This window comes from Nesoenas mayeri (assembly GCF_963082525.1).
Source record: "Nesoenas mayeri genome assembly, chromosome: 9".
In the NCBI taxonomy this organism is placed as follows: Eukaryota; Metazoa; Chordata; class Aves; order Columbiformes; family Columbidae; genus Nesoenas; species Nesoenas mayeri.
This window is the reverse complement of record NC_137557.1, coordinates 16,452,237-16,467,868: the sequence shown is the minus strand read 5'-3', so window position 1 is coordinate 16,467,868 and position 15,632 is coordinate 16,452,237. Positions and strand designations below refer to the sequence as shown.

Here is a 15,632-nt window from a genome sequence, read left to right as displayed (position 1 = left end):
AGGAAAAGCTGTGGAGAAGTGTGGGGCTCTGCATTGGCCTGGAAAATAAAACCAATGCGACAACTCTAAAGTGATTAAAAGTGTCATTTTCTGCAAATGCTTGAACAGCAGAAATAAGGTTACGCACACAGGCCCACTTTCAGAAAAGTGGGAGCGCCAGATCACTGCCTCTTATAAGTCTGTTCTGTATCCTGATGAGAACAAAACTTGAAAAGCTTTTAGGTGAAGAGTGGGGATGTGGTTGGTGCTATGCTACACAGACATCGGAGGTCACCAGCTCGGTGGTAGCTTCACTTACATGAAAGGAGAAAGCATTTAGAGGTCACGATTGAAATGGAAGAGGGAGGTTTCATCCATTTTTCCTCGTTTCATTCAGAACGTGGATCACGGAACGGCAGCGCCGATTCTGTCGGAATTTACAAAGCTGTGGAAGATGAGTTCTGGAGATCAGTCGTACCGCGGTGTAACTGAACAGAACCAAACTTAGCAAGCACTGAAATGTTTGCCACAGATGCTTAAAAATACACAAGAGTCATTTATAGACAGGCAATATACCCCAGATCAAAAAAGTGCTGGAAAATGAAACCGGACAAATACTAAAGCTGCTGAAAAACAGCTACAGCACTGACAGTGGCCTTAACGATGAGATCTTTGATAACTTTACCATTAGAGTTTATTTACCTTGATTAAAAGCTGCTATCAGTATCAAAAAGTATCCTCCCCAGGACAGCAAACCTTGAAGAATGTATTTATTTTCTGACAATTCCCTGCTCTCTCTCAAGAGCACTTGCACGGTTTATTCATAAAACTTTTAAGTTGGCATTTCTGGGCTACTACATCATATTATCCCCTTGGATTGTTGTTCTCTGCGTGCGCAGCTGCAGGTGTGAAGTGGATCTGGAACTTCTCCGTGGCATAACATAACAGCAAACTGGGGATGAAGAGGTGCTGAAGAAATACAGTGAAATTTAGCAATGGTGTAGTTTTTGTTTAAGTGATATAGCCTGCTGTTCTGTCAGTAAAATGCAAAGAAAAATCACAAAAGCCTATCAGGAGGAGCTGATGTTCTAGTAAATCACTTGTCAAGTACATAGTAGTGAGGTATTTGTTTGATACTTAGGAAGGAACTTTGAATGATGCGTGTTTTGGTAGCTTTGAGTTCCTCGGGGTTCTCAAGGACTCACCTCGACGTCAATTAGCAAACTGAGGAAATTAAAGAAAACTGTCTTTACAAAAACCACCCGTGGAAAACAGAAGCCCAGTAAAGAGCAGCAAATGGGTACAAAGTATAAATACCTGCGTTCCCTCCCACTTCATCCCTAAACTCAGTAAATTCTTTAAAACTGGGCAGTTTTCTCAAGCAAAAGTGCAGTGGAAGCTCAAACTCAAACCCCAATCTTTAGGATTATAGTTTAAGAGAGTACAAAGATGTACCTTTTCTTTTTTTTCTTTTTTTAAATAAGGAAAAACTCAGTATACTAATTAAGGAAAAAGCAGCTAATAAATACCAGCCATGAAGCAGTTTTCTTACTCTTGTTTCACTACGGTCTTCTTATCCTAGAAATGTTCTGCAGGACAGTCCCATACAAGGCAAAACCAGAGCAGGATGAGCTGACGGGAGAAGAGAAACACTGTGGGTGGCTTCTATATTATTTGCGTAATTTTAAATTTGGGGAGGAATGAGAAGTTTTTCTCAATGTCAATGAGGTTTAGATTGGATATTAGGAAAAAATTATTCCCAGAAAGAGTTATTGGAACAGGCTGCCCAGGGCAGTGGTGGAGTCACCATCCCTGGAGGGGTTTAAAAGGCATTTAGATGAGGTTCTGAGGGACATGGTTTAGTGCTGGAGTTGGGTTATGATTGGACTCGATAATCTTGAGGGTCTCTTCCAACCAAAATGATTCTATGATTCTATATTAAGACGGTTCAAAAGATCATGGCACTACAAAGAGAAGCATAAATCACCTCAAAATTTATTAAACAGCTGTGCCCCTAACGCAAATGGTTCACACCTGCAGTCACGTCTAAATATAAATCTTGAATGTGTATTTACAAGTTATAACACTTCTGCACCAGGAGGGGGCAAAGAAGATATGGGCCGTGTCAAAAAAACTTCATTTCTAGTGGTATGTATTGTCATACAGCTTGGGAGGAGCCTCAGAACGGGGTCTGGAGCTGTTCCCAGTGCAACGTAAGTGTCCCCACCATCACGGCAGAAAGCGACACCGCTTGGTGCCCAAGTCCTGACGAAATGTCCTTCTGTCCCGTCCCCCAGGGTAGAAACCAAGCTGCAGACCGTGGAGGCTCAGTTCGGTGACCTGGACTCCAGCTTGCAGGAGCTGGCGCAGAAGTTTGAGTTGCTGGAGAAGGAGCTGGGCCAGGACACGTCGTGGACGCGGGTGCTGGGGGAGAGGTGAGCACCAGGGAGGGATGGGACGGTCCTTGTCGTGCAGGTGACACTGGTGTGACCGTGGACACGCTCCAACTCGGGGCTGCGCAACCCGTACCGATGTATTTACCTTTCCCTGCCGGGATTGCTATTTACTGCAGAAATGGGCAATATGAGGAAAAAGTATGGTTCCTTGCATAGTTTCTTTACAAATCAAAACCAACTGCACAGTCTATGAAATATTTAAGTTGTTTAAAACCAGCCACGTTGCTTCCAAGACAGAAGGGACACCAAGCCTGTTTTTGTTACTGGCCCACAGTAAGTGAAAGAAAAAACCTCCCAACTCATTAACACCATGATTGCTTTCTCCGAGATTCACATTTTTAGCGCCCAGTCTAGGCTTTGTTAATGCACACATTTAGTGTTTTTATCTTCTGACTGAGAGTTGTTGGAGCAGCTCTTGCTTCCCGCACACCCAGGGAAACGGGTTCTAGTCAGGCTGCCATTCAGCGGGATCCACTGGTGGCTCTTCATGGCTGAAACACTTGTTTAGACAATAGAATCATAGAATCTTTTTGGTTGAAAGAGACCTTCAAGATCACTGAATCCAACCTTAACCCAGCTCCAGCACTGCCCCATGTCCCTGAGAACCTCATGTCCGTCTGTCCAGCCCTCCAGGGATGGTGACTCCAGCACTGCCCTGGGCAGCCTGTTCCAATGCCCCACAGCCCTTTGGGGAAGAAATTGTTCCCCACATCCAACCTCAACCTCCCCTGGCGCAACTTGAGGCCGTTTCCTCTGCTCCTGGCGCTTGTTCCTGGGGAGCAGAGCCCGACCCCCCTGGCTCCAAGCTCCTTTCAGGCAGGTCAGAGATCAGAAGGTCTCCCCTCAGCTCCTGTTCTCCAGCTGAACCCCCCAGGTCCCTCAGCCGCTCCCATCACGCTTGTGCTCCAGCCCCTCACCAGCTCCGTTCCCTTCTCTCCACTCGCTCCAGCACCTCAAGGCCTTTCTTGGCGTGAGGGGCCCAGAACTGCCCCCAGGGTTTGGGTTTGTCCTCCCCAGGTCCCAGCACAGGGACGGTCACTGCCCTGGGCCTGCCGGCCACACCAGTGCTGGTACCAGCCGGGACGCTGGTGGCCTCTTGGACGCTGGCTCATGTTCAGCCGCTGTCACCAACACCCCCAGGTCGCTCTGTGGTGCTGCGGGCTCCCGTTACCCGCCGCGCTGTCTCCCGGCAGGCTCGGCTCGGAGGAGGAGCGCCAGCCGGGGCGGCGGGAGCGGCTCGTCAGCGAGGGGCGGGCGGGAGCGGCTCGGCGGCCGCCATTGCGGGAGCCCGCGGCCCTGCCCGCCGCCGGGGCCGACCCTGTCCCTGCCGCCGGGCCCGGGAGCTGCAGCTCGGTGGGTGCCGACGCTTCGCCGTGAGCACTGGGGAACCGGGGGGAGCGGGGCCGGGGGGCGGCCGGGGCCGGGGAGCCGCGTCCCTGCCAGCCGGGCCCGGCGGGGTGCGGGGTGTCCCCGCTGTATGGCACCCGGCGGCCTTGTTTGAAGAATAAAAGCTTTGTTTGATCAACAACGGGAGAGCAGAAACAATAAAACCCGACTTAAAGTCTGTTTGTCTCCATGTCGAGTTCCTGTGTGACTGAAGTCGCTGTCTCTCAGAAGGGCCTCCCGTCCCTCTCAAGGTGGCTGCTTTTAAGAAGCTTGCGAGAGCTGTCTTAAGTCTCTGTAACTTAAAAAAATAGCAATTTTAGCCTTTTTGCTGTATTCTTTTGTTTGTTTTTTGTTCCACAGTATTTCTAGGCCAAGTGGAACAATCCTGTGAGGAGGTTTGGTGATAGAAAGGCTGGATAATCCCACCGTTTTAAGTTGTACTGGAGTTGAAGTTGTAAGATATGTGTTGAATGCATCACTTGGTTCATTGCTTATATTAACAAAAAGTATTTTTGGCTTTTTAGTCCCAGCTTAAGCAAACAAAAGAACAAGGAAGAACCTCCTCTGATGTGCAGGAAAGTCTTATTTCACCTTCAGAACGTGGAGCCGAGTCTGTAACAGAAGCAGCTTTTGAAGGACACGCATATACGGAGAAACTGGCTGAATGGAAGGTTAAGGTAACTGCGGTAACATACCCAACAAATGGGAGCGTAGCTTATCGCTAACATTACGTGCTGGAACAGCTCTCGCCTTCTTTCCCCCCTCTCCTTACCACCTCCTTGCTATCCCCAGAGCACCTGTTACGACTCAGAGGAAACTGCTGTAGGAAAACCTGCTACAGTTTCTGCGTGACTTCTGGAAAGCCCTACATTTTCCTCTGAAAGCTGAGAATCTCTTGGAACTGGAGCAAAAGTAACCACTTCAGCAGGCTTCTTAAATCCACTGAAGTAGCTGGAAAACTGAACATTTTCTATTTTGTTTTATATTCGTTACAGGAAGTAAAACACATGTTTCTGTTTGCTCTCAGGTACTGATGCTCTGCTAGTTTTGTTCCTCTGCTTCGAGTCGCTATGTCGAAGAAATCGGAGGCTCCGCTTTCCTTGTCCGACTGCCTCTGCCAGATTTGCATGGAGATCTTTGTGGAGCCCGTGACGCTGCCGTGCAGCCATACCCTCTGCAACTCCTGTTTCCAGCTGACCGTGGAAAAGGCCAGTCTTTGCTGCCCTTTTTGTCGGCGCCGAGTCTCCTCCTGGGCGCGATATAACGCCCGCAGGAACACTCTCGTCAACTGGGAGCTCTGGGAAAAGATTCAGAAGGATTACCCGAAGGAGTGTGAGCGGAGAATTAACGGACAGGATCTGGAGGAGGAAAGTAAGTAAAACGTCCCTTGTCATGGGATGTCGCTGCTTTACCCCAAGTAGTTACTGTTTGCGGACTTTGGATGTTGTGAAATAAGAAACTGTGCGTAGATGGGCTGTTTTACCGCTAGAAAGGGCAGTGTCTGAGCTCTCCTGTGACAGGGGATTGCGAGGCCTTTTTTGCAAAGGGCGGGTTATATTCTCCGATGTAAGTGGGTATTTGTTCACACGTTTTGCACAAAGCAACAGTGGGTGGCTGCCTGGCAAAGGCGGTAATTCCGTACTGGTACAACTCCTGCTGTAAAATCTGTAAGTGGAGTATTTGCGTGTGTGTGTGTGTGTGTGTGTGTGTTCATTTATCACTATCAAGCGAAATGGTTAAAAGTTTGTCAACTCTTGGATGCTGTTAATTAGAAATTCCAGGGCTTCAGTCTCTGCAGGAGTCTCTGAGCCTAAAACTGTCATGTCAGAAAAAATGAAGTGAAATCTTTGAAGAAGGATTTGGGGGTTTGTTATGTTGTAAGCTCTGTTGGGGAACCGGAGTCTGTAGGTTGGCTGTATGTGTTGTTCCACTTGTGGTATTATGAAGTATTTTTAATCACAAAAAGCAAAAGATGTAAGCTATGGTGTGCGTATGTATTTGTTTTCTATACAGTGCTTGGAAAACACTGGCTGTTCGTGCCCTTCTGTAACACGGTGCTTTTTTATTTTGTTTCCTTGTAACAAAAAGTGCTTTTTTTTTCACAGCACCTGATTTAAGTCAAATCATTCCCCTGACAGGGTGTGGGGGTGAACTTTTGTTAAAACCTTTCATTATTGACTGTTGTGGTCTTGCTTTGTTCCTCAATACTTTTTTTCCTTCCTCTCACGTAGTCTGTGTCCCTCGTCCGCAACACCAGCTGAGCAAGCCTGGGGAGCTGAGGCAGGAATATGAAGCAGAGATTAGCAAGGTAAGATTAAAAATATATAGTTAAAAGTGTAAATACTTTGTATCTAGTTATCTTGTTTGTTCCCACAAAAAAAAGTAATGTTACTTAACGAAAAAAAGAGATACTTAAAAAGCCATTGCTGCTGCAAGAACACACTGGTCATTCCCAAAGGATGAATTAAGTTTTATCCCACGTGGCCGAGCGCTTCCCAAAACGCTGCAGAACAGTCACTCAGGGTTAGAGAGTCCCCTGAAATGCCTTTTATAGGTCCTTGGGTACATATAAAGTATTTTGGACTAGCAAATGTAAAAATTTGGAATTGTTTGGCTTTGGTCTTCTTGATTTTCCTCCCTGAGCAACATACCACAATGAGATGAACTTGGGTAATGAAAATACAGCATTTTCTTTCCTATTTTCTCACTGCCTGTGTTATTTGTGTTCATTTGGGAGACCTTCCCGCGCTCTACAACTCTGTGAAAGGAAGTTGTAGCGTGGAGGGAGTTGGGCTCTGCTCCAAGTAACGAGCGCCAGGAGCAGAGGAAACGGCCTCACGTTGCACCAGGGGAGGTTGAGGTTGGATGTGGCGAACAATTTCTTGCGCAAAGGGCTGTGGGGCATTGGAACAGGCTGCCCAGGGCAGTGCTGGAGTCACCATCCCTGGAGGGTTGGACAGACGGACATGAGGTTCTCAGGACATGGGGCAGTGCCAGGGGTGGGGGAACGCTTGGACTCGATGATCTTGAAGGTCTCTTCCAACCAATATGAGTCCATGATTTGAAAATCAGAAAATATTTTTAAGAAATCTTAGTTTGTCTAAGGATCCAAAGGACCCTTCTTCCTCCAATTCAGACACAGCAGTAGTAAGAACTATGGTTGAAGCAGTACCAGAATGCTCCTTTCCCCCAGAGCCCTGTTGCTGGTTGTTAGAAGAGCACGGAGTCCATGAAATAGAGGACTGAGGTTCTCTGTTATGGTAGTTACGGGATAAGATTGATTAGAGCTTGACATTCTTCTCTGAAGCAAATGTCATGACCCAGTTCAGAAGGCTGTATTTACTCTTTGCTGTCCTGGTAGTGTTGCTGAGAACTGGTTTCCCGAGAGCGGATATCTGCCGTAAGAAAGCAGATTGGAAATTCCTGGTCCGCTGCTTTGGGTTTTGTGCATTTCAAGAGAGCAGGAGGACTCAGGAGAGCGATGCACTGGCTTTTAGGCATCATGTGCTAATATTGGCATGATGATACAAGCAGGTTGAGCAAATGCTGTGGTGGAGCTGACCTCCAGCCTTACAAAGAGTCTGAATTTGAGTTTATCTGTGATCCATGTATTTGGAGATCTTAGTTTTTGTTACTAGCAATTTCAAAGGCCTTGCATGCTGGTGCAGTCAACAGTGCCGACTTACAGAAACCAAAAGGTAGATGACTTATCCAGCTGAAGAGACCACACACAGTATCTGTTCGATTCTTACATCTTTGGGGAGCTGTGTAGTTAAATGCTGGCTTTGAAGTGCGTGGACTGTCTGCGAATAGCAGATTGTTCGCATTTCAGAAGCATCAGCTGAGAGTTTCTAGTGTAAAGTGTGGTCCTACAGTAGTAACCTTATAAAAACCCTCTTTTTAGGTGGAGGCAGAAAGGAGAGCGCATGAACAAGAGGAGAACAAGGCGAGCGAGGAATATATTCAGCAGCTCCTTGCAGAAGAGGAGGAGGAGCACAGGCTGGCTGAAGAGAGACGGAGGGAGATGGAGAAACAGCTGAAGCAAGATGAAGAGTTGGCCTGGCAGCTGAGTAACAGTCTGGTGAGTTAGAAACCACAGTGCGAGCAACTTAGGCTTTTCAGAGCAAAAGTTAATATTTTGAATAATTTACATTTATTTTAATTGCGTTTGGAAGCTGTTGTCAGCCCCCACTACTTTAAGTCCTTGATTGGCAATTAACTCTTGAAGAACCAATGAGAGGGTGAAATACCCCCAACATTTCTGACTGCATAATATACACTTGAAATGTGCGCTGGGTGTTTTCACTGTGAAACATTTTAAAACATCGGGTTTCTTCTGAATTTTTTCCTTTTACCCATGATTTACTTCTTTGGAAGAAAGCAATGGCTGCAACGTGTGCTGGAAAAAAGGAACGTACAGTGAAAGTTTACATTGTGTTTTGAGGGTTTGTGTGTTTTTGTTAATTTGTTTTGGGATTTTTGTTGGTTGTTTTTGCTGCCTAATGATAGTCCTCATGGTGAAACCTGTGAACTTATTTGAGCAAAACCTCTTGTTCCTTAATGCTAGATGCAAGAAAATGTACCGAACATGTAACATTTCTTATTCCATAACTACCTATTATTGCAGTTCTAGAATTCTTTGGACAAAAGAAATTCTGCAGCAGAAACAAAGTGGTTCTCTGAGTTTTCTCTGGTTTGTGTTGCGTTTTGGTTTATATAACGCTACTTTTATTTGTCATTGAAGAATGAGGATTCCAAAGGGCACGTGCTCAGCAGTCCTTCGCCATCCCAAACATCCCCAGCTAGTTTGTGCAAGATGAAGAACAAATCGAGCAACTCTGGAGACATTCAGAAGTAAGTAATTCATGTTTTTCTTCTTAATTATTGATTGTAAGTATTGATCTGTGTCTTGGTCTCTCTGCTCCATTTGCTTTTTTGGAATCCCATAGTCCAACTTCCCGGGATAATCTGGGGAACATTTAAACTGTTAAAACATCTCCTCTTAGGATAATACGGAGGAGAAGGGAAACGCTTGCCCTTCTCTTTTTGTTCTTGTTTGTCAGGATGAACCTGAAGTTCTTGATTAATGCAAATGACTGACAATTCAAGAAAAAAAAGTTGTAAAAGCTATACTTGTATTTTCTCCTTTTAAGGTATCTGTCTCCAAAGCTTCATCATCCCTTGGGACCAGCATCATTCTCCAGAAGAACAGAAAGAGGCAGAAGTGACTCTGGCTCTGTGGTAACTAGGATAATTTTGTTACAAATCTTGGTGTTTGTAATGACGGGTTATTTTCCCCTTGCCTATAGGACTGCCAATCCTATATTCCCTTTTTTTAAAAGAGAAGAATCCAGGCGAATATCCCAGAGTAGCTACGAGCAGCGCGGCTATGAGAAGTGTGATTTACCTTTTATTCATACCCATTGACTTTTGATAGATTGACTTTATTAGCGGTCTCTCCCTTTACCTACAGGATATCGGCAGCAGTGAAGGCAACAGTTCCACGTGGCAAGATGAGCAAGAGGAAATGCCAACGCTGTCTCCGCAGCTGAGCGGTGTGACCAAAGATTCCAGTGCTAAGGATTCATTTTTGGAATCGTGCATGAACTATTTCAGTGCCTCAGCTTCAGAGGAAACTGCCGCCGTCGAGCAGGACAAAACACCAGGGCCGAATGGTTTAGGAGACGAACTTCCAGATGAGCTTCACGGGATCACAAAAGGGGAAGGGTGTAGAACAGTTCTTGGTAGATCCAAAGGAGAAGAGGATGGAATTGAGTCAGACAGTGGCAATTTAACACATGTAGAAAGCATAAACCGTCAAAACTCTGCCGAAACTCATACCTGTACTGAGTCAGCACCAAATTCTGACAGTAAAAGTGTAATATGTGATCTGATGAGTGTGGCTGGATACTCAGGTGAAGAGGAACCGGAGAAACTGCAGGACACTAAAGAGACACCAAAAAGAAAGTCTCCAGAGCCAGCAGCTGACGCAGGGGTTGACTTGTGCATGCTTGATAAGAGGAGAAGAACTTTTCCGGAAAGCTTAGAGGACCAAGGGTGGCAGATCAATGATTTTAACTTGCAAATGCAGAAAGCATTTGAGCAGGAGTTCTATGAAAGGCGGATGCAGGAGGAGCAGGACAGGCTACTGGCTGTGGAGCTCCAAAAACAGATCAACAAGGAAGAAAGGACACTTAACCGCCAAAAGGGCTCTCCGGATCAGTACCTTCTGCGCACTAAATCTCCCCAGCCTATGAAAGACTCTTCTGCTAGGAAAGGAAGTTCTAAGATGGCAAAAGATTCAAAGGTACCAAAAAAACAGGCTGAAACAAATCACCGCAAGACTCGGAAAGGATCTTGCAATGAAAACTGGCAGACCCCTACCCGAGTCCCCGTGAAATCGCCCAGCATCAAGGGAGGAAAAGTGTTGAATTGTGTGGTTAATACCAGTGATGCAAATGATATTTGTTCGCTGCCCAAGAATAAGCAAAAGACGATCGTGCAGATGTTTAAAGGCTCAGTTTCAGAGTAGGTCAACAGAACCACAGGCAGGTAGGGGTGTGAGAATGAAAACTGTGGTAGTGCTTTCTCCTGTGTTAGGCAAAGCCCCCTGGAAACAGATTTTAAGTTGTTGGTTTTGAGGGAAATTCCTTTGAGTCACGAAGTTGTGTATTCTGTATGCGCCCAGACTGAAAAACGGGAATTGCTCTTCTCTTGACTCCGGTTTATTTTCTAGCACTTGCATTTACGTTGTTTTGCATGTGAATACCGTAAGGGTTTAAAACGAAAAATAACCGATGGGCTTAGAATGAGAATTCGGAGCCTGTGACAGGAAGGATGCGCATTCCACAGAGGAAACAAGCAGAAAATTGCGTCTGTATTTCCATCTGTCTGGCAACTGCGAGGTTGAAGCTTCACTCAGTGCAGCCGCTGTTGTGTTCAAAGGCAGCGTGTTCCTGGAATTCAGGAGATTTGTTGAATTGCCTTGTTCGCATGACAGTTAACAAGAGTATAACTGGACAAGCGGTCTCGCAGACACACTTTCCATCTCATGTACTAACCGGTTTTTTTAGATAGAAAGTGAGAAAAAGAGGTTGTTGTACTGCCAAAGCCAAGGATCCTTCACAGATGCCAGCAGAAGAGGTTGTGGGGTGTGTGTCTCTGTTCACAGAGCTTGCTTCTGCACATCTGACTCTCCCCATCGTTAGGAAGAAGATACTTTTGTTTTCTCGGTGTTCTGCAACTTTATTCTTGTACAGTGATACTACCTCTATTTAGTGCTATTTAATTTTCATACTCAAATCGCTTCGCGTCTGATTGAAACTACATTAAATTTAGAAAATAGTTCCCCAGACGACAGTTCTGATGGAGAAAGTAAAAGCAAAAGGGGGGAAAGCGACTGAAAACTGGAGTTGTCAGTAATGACGTAACTGTAATTAAAGATTCGCGTGCCTGCCCTGCCTGGCTGTGACTGTCTGCCCCTATTTTTAGAGAGACTACCAAATACTGTCTTCCTGTTGGGTTTAAAGTTAACATTATTCAAAAGAATTATAATTTAGATGTGAGGAAGCTGATGCTGGTGAAGAGTTTCCCAGCTGCTGCTCACCGGAGGGAATGTTCTCACTGCATTGCTTTATTTGTTGCTATTATGAAACCATTTTTTGGCCTTTCTTTGCTTGTAACGCAATACTTTCCCACTGTTGGTGTTTGAAAGAGAGTGAAGCGCCCATCAAGGTTGCAGAAGAGCGTGTGCAACTCCCCAAAGTCTGCAAATGTTGTAAGTGTGTCCTTTGCTTTGAACTTTGTTGATGATCTGATGACTTTAACTGGGTTCTGGGAAATTTGGGACGAAATACTTCAAAGCAGTATCTTCTGATGTTTTCAGTTTAAGAAACCAAACCAACCTGAAGTTTTATTGTAAGTGTGAACAGCACACCAAGCCAAAAATGCTGCGTTTTGTTTTCCTTTGCCTGCTTGTCTCTATTAATGCCAGGTTTCTCATAAATAAATGAACTGTTTGAGAAAATTCCAACAGGTGACCAGGTGCAAATCATCCACTTTTCCTCTTGCCGCCTCAACCATTGCGCTGGAAGCCTTCCTTGGATATCCATCTGTTTAATCCGTACCTTTGTTCGGGTTCTCTTCTGCTTTGCTCAGGCAGTTCAGTGTAATCCTTCATTAATTAAAGTGTTCTTTAAGGCAGAGATAGTAGTTGTTTCCGTGCTAGTGTCAGCTCTCTATTTTCCAAACAGATGAGCAGAAAGTGTCTCAGTGTTTTCTGCAGCTCAATCATCATTCCAGTGCCACCTTTGGAGCTGCTTTTACAGCCAGGTCTGGACATTTGATGGCTACGTGGTGAAAAAGAAAGAAAGGAAAGCCTGTGTGGTCACACAGGTAAATATCCAGATAAGCTCTAGAGACCTGAACAAAATGAAGTTAGAATTGAACTATATATCCCCTAACAGCTTTGATCTTGATTAGGGTTAAACCGAACCCACAGACTCAATTTCTCGCCATCTATAGAAATCCTGCTGCTGTGATTGCATCAAAAATCAATTAAAATTACAGAAATTAGCCATTTAATGGTTCTGAATAGCCCTGAAGTGTATTTTTGGTTGTGCATATATTAAAGGGTGTGTTAAAGTTATTTGGGGGTTATTTTTGTTTCTACAGCTTCCTGGGGTTTGTCCTTGGTGTGAGAATGACCTCTTACACAAGAATTGTTATTTTTTAAAGCAGAATGGGCAAGAAAAGCAAGACTAAAAAGCTAAGCATTAGTTAAACCCCAACTTTAACTGCAAAACCTCCAAAATGTATAATCCATAGCAGGAGGCCAGCCCAGCAACCTCACCCCAGGTCTCAGAGCTGATCACACTGCATGTGTGGCACGATAATCCTCAGCAGGCCCCTCTTTGGCCTGTATTTTTAGATTTTTCTTGTTACAAGTGGAATTTGGCCACTGCCGAGTGGATTTCAGTTGCGCCAACAGGCAGTTTCCATTGCCACGGGCACTTTGAAGCGGGTGAAATCAGCTTTGGCTGTTTGAACGGTGTTAAGCCGGAGTCTGTGCATAGGGTGAGCTGGCGTGGCAGTTCCCTGCTCAAAGGCTGAGCTTTGGTTGGCTCCAGTGGTTGATTTGTCGCCTTGGTGAACAAGTTCGGCTCCTTTTTTACAGGTGCCATTTACAGGTAGCACAGGGATCAAAACCACGCAGCGTGCTTGTTGCTGAGGCTGTTTCTTGCCTGACTTTGAAGAATTTGGACTGATCCAAAGTACGTTTTTAGTGCGGTGCATGCCCAGGGAGCCATTTGAAAAGAACAAAGTTTATTAACAGCACAAGGAAAACAGGTTAAACGTGACACTCCAATTTTTGGAAGCTGTGTTGTTACTATAAAAGTTATCGTTGTGCATTTCTAGGAGCATCGAAAGGGAAACAGTGATCAAGAAATTGAAAATAAATTGGCAGATTACAGATTATACTGCTAGATAAACTTGTAGAGACACAGATATTAACGTAATGCCTCTGATCCCAGATGGCTGAATCCTCGAACCAATGTCTCTAAACTATTCCTTGCAGTGTGTTATGGGAAATTGTATTAAAATATAACAAAACTAATGGGGGAACTGATGCTCTATACCAAGAATTGATTAAAAGGTAAGAGTAAATTTATATACTATCTAGAAACAAGAGATCCAGTAATGTGAAATTTGTCTGGAAAACAATCTCAATACTGTAAATAGGCTACGAATAGGAACAATTATAAAAATAAATGTGCCAGGACAACATTGGAAAATAGTTTTCTTCAAACTCCCTAGAAAAGGGAGGTATCGGTATTCGCTGATATTAACATGTCCCGTTTCAGAAGCATTCCCCTGTCAAAGCAGTAAAGTTAGAAAAGTAACTAAAGCTTTGTTACATGAAATCATACCCTGATTTGGGGCACCCACTGTGGTGTACTGAAACAGAGAAATAAACTCAGCAGCAAAGTGTTAAGCATCATTCTTTATTTTATCAGCGCTGGGGATCATCCTCCATAAGTGCTCCAAACACTGGACGCTCTTGCGTTGCTTATATATGTCGATACTAAGAAATAGTTGATGATATTAGTTAAAATTGTTGTGTTTCTTACATACATCTATTAATTATTAGTTAAATAGAAACTAAAAACTCTGCTTCTAAACAACGTATCACTTAATCTTCTGTCTTCCTCTCGTTGTGCAGAAGGATCTAAAATTTGAGAAATATCCCGTTTTGGAGGTGGTCAGAAAGCATGTCGATTGCTTAATGATGGGCATGTGTTTTGTAACTTAATCACAATATACATTGATTTAGCATCTTCTCTTCAAGGGTCTGGAATGTGGAGAAACCCTCTGCAGCCGCCATGATATTTGAAAAGCGGCGGCGGCCGCTGAGGCTGCGGGACGGGCCGCGTTGCCAGGGCAACTCCCGCCTCCGCGGGGCTCTCAGGCGATGGGGCGGGGCTGCCCGGGTTGCCACGGTAACGCTCGCCCCGCCCCGCCGGCGGGCAGGGGAAGGGCGCGGGCGGGCGCCGCGCCTGCGCAGAGCGCGCGGGCCGGCGGCGTGCGTGTTGTTGTGCGGCGGCGGCAAGATGGCGGCGCACGGGGGCCCGGCGGCCGCCGCGGCGCTGAAGGGGTTAATCCAGCAGTTCACCGCCATCACGGGTGAGGCGCACGGAAGCCGGGACCCGCCGGGGCTTTGCCGCCGCTTTGCTTAACGGGCGGCTCCGCTCCGGCGCCCCGTCGCCGCGTCAGGGGGCGCGGGGAGGCCGGGCGGGAGGAGCGGCGAGAGGCGCCGCGCGGGGCGAGGCGGAGCGGCGCGGGCGGGCGGCTCCGGGCGCGCTCCCCCCGCGGCTCCCGGGGGCTCTCCCGTTGCCGCCGCGGCCTCTCCCGGGGCGAGCGGCGCTTGGCGGCGCCAGGGCCTGTCAGCGGGCGCTCGGGGCCGGGCCGCCGCGGCGGGTGGTGCCTGAGGCCTGGCCCGGGTAACTGCGGTGCCTCCTCCTGGGGAGACGTGCGCTCCCCCCCGGCCTGGAGCGGCGGCTCAGAGGCGCCTCTCGGTTGTCCCCGCTCGGGGGTGCCGGTACGTCTCCTCCCGCCCTGGGACCGCGGCTGCTCCTCCGGATAGACCTGAGTCCGCCTTTAAAAAAGAAATAAATCATTAAGCACTGTTCACTTACTGAGAAAGGGTGAGTGTCAGGAGGGTGGAGCCAGGCTCTTCTGGGTGACAACCAGTGACAGGACAAGGGGCAATGGGTGCAAACTGGAACACAGGAGGTTCCACTGAAAGAGGAGAAGGAACTTCTTCATGGTGAGGGTGTCAGAGCCTGGCCCAGGCTGCCCAGAGAGGTTGTGGAGTCTCCTTCTGTGCAGACATTCCAACCCGCCTGGACACCTTCCTGTGTAACCTCATCTGGGTGTTCCTGCTCCATGGGGGATTGCACTAGATGAGCTTTCCAGGGCCCTTCCAGTCCCTGACATTCTGGGATTCTGTGAACTGTTGACGACTTCATGAGTTCGCTAATGAAAATAGCAGTTTTTAAATTGAAGTTTGCTACAGGTGGTGATTGTTGCTTTAGCTTGTGTACTTCGCGCACTTGACCCACTTAGTGTTAAAGCTGCTTCGCTGTAGGTTCCCCCTCACTTTGCATATCGAATAGAATCACAGAATCATTTTGATTGGAAGAGACCCTCAAGATCATCGAGTCCAACCATAACCTAAATCTGGCACTGCCCCATGTCCTGAGAACCTCATGTCCGTCTGTCCAGCCCTCCAGGGATGGTGACTCCAGCACT

The 15,632-nt window shown here is 46.5% G+C and overlaps 2 protein-coding genes across 6 annotated transcripts in view; both read left to right on the top strand.

Moving 5' to 3' along the window:
* Positions 1–3,712: 3,712 nt before the first annotated feature.
* RNF168 (ring finger protein 168) lies at positions 3,713–11,804 on the top strand. Its single transcript, XM_080349643.1, has 8 exons — positions 3,713–3,788; positions 4,346–4,498; positions 4,849–5,192; positions 6,053–6,129; positions 7,726–7,902; positions 8,566–8,675; positions 8,975–9,062; positions 9,295–11,804. The coding sequence occupies exons 3-8, from the start codon at positions 4,892–4,894 to the stop codon at positions 10,351–10,353; spliced, it is 1,812 nt and encodes a 603-aa protein (XP_080205769.1). The 5' UTR covers positions 3,713–3,788; positions 4,346–4,498; positions 4,849–4,891; the 3' UTR covers positions 10,354–11,804.
* A 2,597-nt stretch (positions 11,805–14,401) lies between these two features.
* Positions 14,402–15,632, top strand: part of UBXN7 (UBX domain protein 7) — a 34,533-nt gene continuing 33,302 nt past the window's right edge. For all 5 annotated transcript variants that reach the window (XR_013922522.1, XR_013922523.1, XR_013922524.1 and 2 more), the window contains exon 1: positions 14,402–14,504. Coding sequence is in view for 2 of the 5 variants with exons in the window: in XM_080349816.1 (XP_080205942.1) it covers positions 14,432–14,504 (73 nt within the window). In the remaining 3 variants the exon portion in view is untranslated. The remainder of the gene's footprint in view (positions 14,505–15,632) is intronic.